At 46.5% G+C, this 9936-nt stretch overlaps 1 protein-coding gene across 1 annotated transcript; it reads right to left on the bottom strand.

Moving 5' to 3' along the window:
* Window positions 1-4930: 4930 nt before the first annotated feature.
* On the bottom strand, window positions 4931-9232 carry LOC146185945 (uncharacterized). The gene is made up of 2 exons (XM_084606866.1): window positions 9052-9232; window positions 4931-7231 (listed from the first exon to the last, which is right to left on the bottom strand). The coding sequence occupies exon 2, from the start codon at window positions 7220-7222 to the stop codon at window positions 5159-5161; it is 2064 nt and encodes a 687-aa protein (XP_084462992.1). The 5' UTR covers window positions 7223-7231; window positions 9052-9232; the 3' UTR covers window positions 4931-5158.
* Between the last annotated feature and the right edge of the window lie 704 nt (window positions 9233-9936).

Here is a 9936-nt window from a genome sequence, read left to right as displayed (position 1 = left end):
CAATATTCGCACTTGTCCACTGCACCGCCGATCGAGCAGAAACCTGAAACTGACTTGACCAAATCTGCTAAAAAAATTAGCTAGCGTCCCGCACTGCTGCTGAGGCCGTATATGATTGCGCCCACGTATAAATTGTGAATATTTCGTCGTTACTTGCTTGTTTACCTTCGGCCAAGTTAGTTATATTTGACGATTATAAAATGTTTGCCATTCCGACTGTGTCTCTTCATTCGTAGCCGAGGGTGGATCCTGACTACTGCCAAGATAATAGCCGGATGATAAACAAGTCCCTTTCCTCGTCCGACCAGCGTATAACTTACCTGTAGTGCTAGCACGTTACGTATCTGTGTTCTATTTTGCTGATAAAGTCGATTTTCCTGTGCCATCAGAGATGGATCATTCGATGGCTGTCCCGCAGGCACAAACTGATCGAGTGAATCGTGCAGAGATGACTCACCCGACAACTGTATGTCGCATAAGATCTCCACTGGTGACGTGACCCCAATCAGGCTTCCAGCGCCGGGTAATCAACGAACAGGATATATGGACATATGTGTTGAAGAAAGGGGTTATCCGGTAGTCCTCCAGACATTGGGCTCCTCCCGTCATATTGATGAGGAAGGAGAACAACTCAGGATTATTTTGCGTAAATTATATTCTGTTAAATGACTTTACAAAAAGAACGTTTACCCTCTTTCGCGTATCTACGATGTCGCCCAGTCGAAAAAAAACTACAGAACTGGGTCAAAAATACGACAAAATATCCTGTAGTTCTGTCGTAATCATCATTTTTCTGTAGTACTTTCCTGTAGTAGTTCTATAGTTTTTCTGTAGTATAATTCTGTTGTATGTAATTCTGTATAACTTTTCTGTTGTAACTACAGACATTTCTGATGTTACTACAGAATGTTCTGTTGTCACAAGTTTCCGTCAAAAACCGCACAGAAATTCTGTCGTAACATCAGAAATTGCTCTGTAGATTTTTCCGACTGGGCGTGGACTGTATTCAAGGATCCGCTTCTTGTTTCTCATCGGTGACCTGCGGTCTGGACACTGCCAGATACCGATGCATCCGTCGAACCGAGAAAAGAATTTGTGACCCCTGATAAACTTTGAGGATTTAATGTGACGTGATGTGTTTATATTGGGGGATTTCAGTTGATTTTCTATGGTGGCTTTACAGGGCATATATAAAGAAGCAAATGTAGACTCATACGTGATTTGCAGAAATACCGAAGTGGACTCCTTTCGGACAATATTTGAAAGCAAACGCAATGTTCTGCTTTACATGTACCGATATATTAGGCGTAAGATACAAGTACTGCGAAAAGGCATGTGTTGCGATAACTAGGAGTCGCTCATCCGAAGAACACAAAGCCAGCTTTTTCTAATCGCTTTGTTTTTATTGTCAACAAAGAAATGAAGGTGCTCAATCAACAGAATGTTGCATGTGAAGCTGATCAGTTGCACTACAAATAAGATAAATATATTCAGATGGATATTTTATGTAACTTTGCTGTTCGGCAGTGCACTAGCACACACGTCTTTTAGTTACAGTACATACGAAAAAGCAGCAGTCCATATGATATTATAGCTTCGTGCGTCTAACTGCTTTGTAACGTGCGAATGTTGGCGCATAATACAAAGGAGTAGTTCGTACTTTATATATATGCAACATATTGTGCGTGTCTAGAAAAAAACAACCTACAGTATTGAGTTTTGCGGAACACTATTAATTACAGGTTGCAGCAATAAAGTGTGAACGTCTCTGAAAATTGCTTCGGCCCACGGTCGTTCATCGAATACATTGATATGATTTTTTTAACCAGAGAAGATATTCGTGTGCTGAATCGTGTGCTGAATTCCAACATGGGTTCAACACGAAAAAAACTAGAAATAATGTTGAGAATGCCCAACTCCAGCCCAGTGGCCACTTTTACAGCGCGACGCACCAATTTCTCAGTTAATGCGGTTAAAAGGTTTTCATACTGATTTCTGAATTTGGGGATTAACTTGGACTTGTCAAGCTGGTGCCGCAGATTTTTGCTTCGCCTTCCCCACCTTTGATGGAAATAAATGGAATAATGACTTCAGTGTGTCAGGCAATGCTTTTTTGTTTTTCTTCTTGGTAGTTTTAGCATTGAATGATTAGCTCTTGCAGATCACCGGACATATTCTGTGATCCGCCTGTCGTGACGCTGAGGAGCCGTGTTCTTCTTGGTAGTTTTAGCATTGAATGATTAGCTCTTGCAGATCACCGGACATATTCTGTGATCCGCCTGTCGTGACGCTGAGGAGCCGTGAACACAATGTAATACATCATTTAAATGGTGCGAGGGGTAATGAGAGCACATAGTGGCTCTCCTTGGTCCCTTTTCTGGTCCTCTAACTGACCTGGATGTTGTAGTGGAACAGGAAACTTGCGGACTTGTGCGATTATTGATCGGGAATTTTCGCATTCCCGGTGAACGAGGCTCAACACAACGAAATACAGCCTACAGTGTCCTTAAACTTTCGTCTGGCCACATATTTGCAAATCGATTCAAGGAAGCCTGCCACTAATTCTTGAAGAAAGAAAAAGCCGTCTTTTTGAGATATGGAGAAGGCTTCTGCGCAGGTCAGTTGCAACAGTGTTGGCAGACATCAGGAAACAGGAGAACAATGTTAATTAGTGAGATTGTTAAAAATTCTGATAATGAATTTTTAGCTATTGCAGTCTGGTTGCAATTAGAAATTAGCTGGCCATTATAATTTTTCAAAATTTCGGAAACGCGATTATTCTCAGCGTTAAGTTAAAAAAAAATCGTGCTATCTCGCGCCAAAAGACCCCCGCTTTAGAAAAACACGCGATCTAAGGCACTGCCCCCCGCACTTGTCAATCAAAGGCGCAAGTGCCACGTCACCATTGTCCCGCGTAGCCTCAGAGCAAGCAGCGGCCAGTCCCTCATATGCAGAACAGAGTTGACGTGGCATTTGCGCCATTAATTGATGGCGCTGAGGGCAGTGCCTTGGAGCGCGGGATTTTCGAGAGTGGGTGCCTTTTGGAGCGAGGTATGGATATTACTAATAGCCAGCTACATATCTCTAACTGCAATTAGAAGCCAAGCTGCAATAGTTTAAAACTTTGTTATCGGGAATTAACCAGCTCGTTAGGAGTTTTAGCCGAGCGGGAGTACGACAGCGGCCCAGCCGCTGTGAAACTATACCTCTCTAACGCACTACTGCTTCTCAAGGCACGCAAATGGCGCGATGAAACGTGAGATGCACACTTGCTAATCTGGCTTTGCCAAAAGTGAGGAAACACGGACTTGTGGCTAAACGATTGGGTGAATGTTTCCTGCGGCACGGCGTCTGCAACTGTGCACGCGAATTATCAAGAACGATATGACAAAGCGGCAAATGCCCTAACTGATGGCGAACGCCTATTTCCAAGACGTCGCGATTAACCCCTCCGCCGCTTGGAGTAGAATGGCAGGTGGTTGAAAGGTGCGAAGGTTAAACCACAACGAGGGTTAAAGGAGCCCTCTACCTAAAGACCCCTTAGGTATGTCAGATTAACAATTTTAACCGAGATTTCATGAAAATCGGTCGACGCCATTGGCTGGAAGGTCTCCTTTGCGGGGCATTTGCTGCTTCTGCAAGCTGCATTTGAATTCAACAGGATAGTTAAGGGGGCGAGTTGGTGATACATCATCCAAAAAAACAGCGCAAACAAACGGGGGCGACAGGAAGAAATAACAGGAACAGGCGCTGTTCCTGTTGTTTCTTCCTGTCGTCCCCGTTTGTTTGCGCTGTTTTTTTGGATGATGCATTTGAATACCCACTGGACAAAAAGTGGGACCGTAATGTGCCAAAAAAATAATGAAAAAAAAAATCAGAAAATTCTAAAAAAATAAAATAAAGATGAAAGCCAGAGTTTTACTGCGCGCCCAAGAATTGCCGGTGCTGTAATTTTTTTCGTACCTACTAGCTGCTTTAATTAGGAACTCTACTAGCCGAGTTTTCGTTGAGTAAACAGACTAGGATGATGAAAATAATTTAGCATAAGCGTGCGTGCGTGTGTGTTACTAAAGCGTGTGGCGCACGCGAACTCCTATGTTTTTTTTAGCGATTCCCGTTTTAGCTTTCCAAAATAGTTCCAAGCACGCACGCACGCACGCACGCACGCACGCACGCACGCACGCACGCACGCACGCACGCACGCACGCACGCACGCACGCACGCACGCACGCACGCACACACACACACACACACACACACACACACACACACACACACACACACACACACACACACACACACACACACACACACACACACACACACACACACACACACACACACACACACACACACACACACACACACACACACACACACACACATTCTCGATACTACAGCTTTCGTGGCATAGCGTTGGGTGTTTTCTATACTCTCGCACGGAAAATTCTCTCAGATCTGAAGTACTTAATGACACACGTTTTGTTAAAGGCCGGCGACATGAAGCTGGTGGCGGAAATAGGAACATATGTGACTGAGAATGAGCACTAGTGTACAAGAAGCCACATTCAGTCCTCGGACCTCTTCCATATGGTGCGGGCGTGCCCCTCCAACCCATGCCTTTGCACCTAACCCAAACCCCACCCGGGAGGACTGGGAGGCGACCCTACTCGCCTGCTCCGACCTGAAAGTCCAAAAGGCGTTGGTCAAACGAGCAATGGCGGCAGCGGAAGCCATTGGAATCCCGTACTAGGGACTCCACCTAGTGTTTGTGAGGGAAAGGGCACTAAGCCTGACCCCAGAGCAACCTCCATGTAACTATATTTAATAAACGTTCTCACCACCACCACCAGGGAATGTGCAAAGGGGCTACTACGTGTTCTGACGCATTTTGCACTGTGACGATAATAATACACGCAGACCAGTGGTATCCGCATTTACGCAATCATTTTTCAAAGCGCTAAAGCAACACGAACAAAGAAAGAACAGAGTCAAGCGCTCCGAGCAGAACCGTATACGCAGTGCATAGCCGTCATGGGAAACCGCGATGTCTCGGGTTCCGAGCCAGCTAGATCCACGTTGGCAGTGCGAAAGCGAGGACGACGACCCTCGGCGGGAGAATATGATCGAGGCCCGGGCGAAGCCTGCTTTAAGGTCGTCACAGCAGCTTGTTTGACGTTTCGGTCACGATGTTCTCGCATTCAGCCGCCGTCTTTCCAGTAGCCTTTTTGAGCGCGCAAAGCAGAGAGTCTCGACCAGCGAGTGTCTTGAATGCTTTCATTGACTCGACATCGGCCGCAGTCTGTTGAGCGTACTTCACAGCTCGGCTCAGGAGGCACCTGTTTCTCCACAGCAAGTCTCGAAGCTGCCGCATGCCTTTTTCATCGAACAAGTAGTCAAATGACAAGTCGGTGAGAACGTTGTTTCCTTGAATACCGCTAACAAACCTAGCTAAAGACTTTGGGTGCAAGTTCAGGCTTCGAAACGCTATTGAGTGAAGTGTCCTGTTGACATTTAGCGCTATCTTCAAGGCGTTAGCAATGCTAGGGCTACTTAAGCTGCAGGCAAAGCGTGCCGTGCAGACAGTAGAATTGTGCTCAAAGGCACGCAGAATCACAACCACGACGTGGATCGAATTTATCGCTTCAGTTATCTCCAGCTTCTTCAGCGTTTTCGTCGAAATCAAAAGCGCCGCGATGGCTTCTGCGAAGCCGCGCTCATCGGAGTGGGTGCTTTCCAGAGTGAGTTCGTTGAGAAATGTTACACCGGAAGCGGCGCCAAGAACAGCGCGAACACCATCGATGTTCGTTCGGCGAGTCCAGCTCAGCCTCAGCAAACCTCCCTGCGGATGTAAGAGGAGCTCGCTACTGACAGCACTCATACAACTGGCAATCCGTTGGAGGCCCCAAGTGTTCCATGTCACTTCGAGACGCTCGTATATCATGGGAAAATCGCAATCATCGTTCCAGAGACGCCAATCTTCGGGCAGCGACACGATGCCAAGATTGACCCGCTCGAGGTGCTGGTTCTTGGAAAGTGTTCGAGCGAACTTCGTCACGGTGTCTTCGTCCAGCTGACTTTGCGTCAAGCAAATGATCTTCAACGAGCGATTGACCTCGAGGGCTTCGGCGAGCGCATTTCCGCCGAAGTCTTCCACGCAGCTACCCGAGAAATCAATTTCTTCCAGAGTCTCGTTGTCGCGTAGCAACTCGGCGAACGCCATAGCAGCGGGGTCGCCAAGTTCCAGGCGCGTTAATTTCAGCACCCTGAGACGTCGATTCGCGGCGAACGCGTAGATGGGCGCGATTGGCACGGGATAGTCGCCCAAAGCGGCGTCGCTAAGGCACAGTTCTTCGAGGGTATTGTTGCATGCCAAACAAAGTAGTATCTCGCCGACCAGCTCCCCCGTCACTCCCGATAACGAAACGCTTTGGAGAGTAAAGTTTTTCTTCAAAAGGAAAGCGGCTTCGGGAAGGCCTCTAACTCTGTCGTTTATAGCAAGCGAAGTAAGACATGTGCAGTTCCTCAGTGCCCGCGAAAGCTTTAGGGCAGCCTTCTTCTCCTGTGTGCAGTTCCCAAGTACCAAAACACGCAAACGGGCGATCTTAAGTAATGCAATGAGGCTGTCCACGATACTGCGATCGAGCGCCAGTCCACCCAAGTCTAGAGTTTCCAGGTCGACCATGTACTGGAGCGCGGACACCAGAACGGGAAGGGCCTGCAGAGTCCTTTGGACCGAACTGCGCAAACTCAGCTTAAGGTCAACTACACCCGAGCTGCGTCGCAACGTCCTACCGATAACCGTCGGCGAAAATTGACAGAGCAAGGTGCTGTTGTCTAAATGCACTGTCTGTACACATGAGTGGTAGCACAAGAGCCAAGACACGAGAAAGGTTGCGTCCGTGATCACATCGTCCGGATATTCGAACAGACCTCTCACGCTGAGAGTAACCAACGACAAGACACCAGGAACATCTTCGCGCAGCTCCAACAAGACGTTCTCCAAGACGCCGTTCAGAACGAGCAGCTTCGATGCGATCCAGCAGCAGGGCGCTGCGTTTTTTTCTGTCTTGCTGCACGGCCGAAGCAAGTCGACATCGCGTGCTTTTAACGCCGTCAGAAAACCGTGCATCGCGGACAGCCTCCGCCGCACGTCCAAGCATGGGCCCTCTTCGGCGTGCTCCTTCACTACCGACTCAGGAATCTGGTAGCACAGATCCATTCCGGGCCACTATAAAAAGAAGGAAGAAAAAAAAATTAACTAAAGATTAGGACCTCTTGGGAACGTTTGTCTAATCGCTGCATGCAAGAAAAGAGCAAGGGTCAGGGTCCACACGAACTGTTAACGTCAATTTCCATATTTATCTATATCCTTGTTCGTTTTCTGTTCTTGTATTCATTAACGCGACAGCTTAAGGGCCCCGTGTCGCAGAAAAGCCGACGCGGCATTGAGGTTGTAATGCGAAGTCACCAGGAAGCGAAGAAAAAGTCTTTCCGAACAATGAAATCGAATTCGGTTGTGCACACATTATATCGTCAAAACTGTGACGAAATCGTTCTTTGTGTAGCGTTCAGGGTGACGTCACACCATTTCGCTTCCCATTTAGCATCCATATGCAGCGGTGGATATACGAAACTTAAAAAAAAAAAAAAAAAAAAAAAACAGCAGTTGCCAACTATGGGCTATGGTATGCGGCGTGTGTATTAATTTTTCCACCGAACAGTAAACAAAATCAGTCTTTGATAATTGACCAAATACGCTAGAGACACTAAATTCTTGACCTTATAATTCCTAAGCTGGCAAAAAGAAAAGCGCACAAAGGAAGACGGGACGAGCGAGTGGACACGGACAAGCACCATCAACTGAGATTGCTTAAAAATTAATCACCAACATGCTCAAACCTATTCTCAATTCCGTCTGATCGTTAGTTTTTATTTGGATAACCATAGAAAAGATTTAACAGCGGACTACTTTCTATCATGGATGAATTGTGTGCTGCGGTTAAGCTGTATATGCGACTTTAGTCGAGTTGGAGGCTAGTTTGCGATAGGGATTCGAACCGACGATCTATGTACCCTCGAATATTTTCACTAAGTGAGATGCCGCGCCTTCATTTGGACGTTATCGCGTTTACTCTACAAGGCGAAAATTGAGCGTTTTAATTTTTTTATTTATTCATATACACTCTGACAGAATTCAAATAACGACCGAAATAAGCCCAGCGTAGCACAGAAATTAACTCTTAAGTGGGCTGACTTGCGCCCAAAAGCACTCAACTCAGCGGCGGCGATATCATTCGGCAAGAGTTATGGACTTCGGTAGCCGCCGAGTACACAAGCTGATATTGCCGCCGCCAATTTGTTTAGTGCCTTGTGGGCGCAAGTCAGTCCCAGTAAATTCATTTCAGTGCCATGAGCATATCACGTGACAAAAAGATCGAAGGCTGAATCAGGCGTGCGCCACTGAGCACGCGAAATTTCGGCAATTACGTCATTAAGAGAGCGGGAACCGTTCTAATTTATAATGTAACAACAAGGAACACTGAATATTTTCCGCTTGTTTTGTCCACTGCGCGAAAGCCGCAAAATTAAAGCTACGACGGTGAACTCGAGCACCGTGCAACATTCGCCAATAGTTTAAAATAATAAATGTATACTGTACGCTATCCGCCCGGTTTGCAGTTTCGATTGAGCGTCGCTGTCCATGTAAAAGGCGAAAAAAAAATATATATATACAGGTTCCTGCAAGCATGCTGATAAGTGTTTACGTTTAAAAATCGCGCTATTCTCGAGGCGCACTGTGATTGGTCGCAGCACGCCAATAACACCCAGTGAAGCGAACTATGAAGCTTTCTGGCGTGTGCGTTGTTTGTCGCTGCAAGAAAGAGCGGGATATATGCGTCCGGTAGCCGTCACCACACAGTTGTAATAGCGCGATAACTACGACTGCAAATCAACGCGCGAAAGTACACAAAATGCCAAGCGCTTGAAGATTGCAGCACTGACTACAAGCTAGTGTTGAGACCGCGATAGAGACCGACAGTTCCTTACCAGATTAGCGTCGCCCAGAGGTGAAGTACGCGTGCAGTGTCAGGTGAAATCGCCTTGTTGCATCAATATGAACTATGAAATACATGAGCACACAGCAGAAAGAGAACACGCACAAATGCAAACACCCTTGCGAACGCGGACTGACTCCGTCGTCCGAGTCGACATCAACCTGCGCAGGCGCTGAAGCAGGCTGAAGGCTGAAGGCTGAAGCGTTGCGCTTCAGCGTTTTCGGTTTCTGTGCCAAAATTAGTTTATACACACACAACAAAATAAAAAAAATAAAGAAGTGAAGCTTTCAACATAATTTTTATTGCAGATAAGAATCTTGTATCAATGATTGTCAACTTTGAATGTGCGATTCAAATCCACTCTAGCTTGTGAGCCGTCGTGAGCTAATATCTAGCTGCATCCAATCCAACGTGGTTCGCGGCAGCAGACGCCATGGAGAAGGAAAGAGCTCGTATTCATATATGCATTATTACGGCAGTTGTCGGCATTGTGAATGAGTGCAGCGTAGCACAATAATAGTTTTAATAACACTTTTGTCTTTGTTAAGTTAATATCGGTCTGCTGCGATCCTCACAGCTTGAGGAATAAGAAAAGGTGAACGACAGGTGACAAATATGCTAGCGTCCGCATTTTCCTTTTGCACTGGCAGTGAAGTTGCAGGAAAAATTGTAGAGTGGGGAGAGCATTGCAAGATATGTCGGCGTCGAAATAAATAAATGAATGTTTCGTTTGAAAAGCGAGCGAATGTTTTGCGCTCATAAACCCACTCGGCGACCGGATGTAAAGGCGTAGGGGCCAGGTGCCTTGCTTTCATTTCACAGCGCACCTTAGTTTTGCTAGATTGTCACACTACATTGCTGATGCAATCATACCATG

The sequence above is a fragment of the Amblyomma maculatum genome, chromosome 6, assembly GCF_055883805.1.
Source record: "Amblyomma maculatum isolate TAMU_Amacu chromosome 6, ASM5588380v1, whole genome shotgun sequence".
NCBI lineage: Eukaryota > Metazoa > Arthropoda > Arachnida > Ixodida > Ixodidae > Amblyomma > Amblyomma maculatum.
The sequence above is the reverse complement of the archived record's forward strand: the minus strand, read 5'-3'. Positions and strand labels throughout refer to the sequence as shown.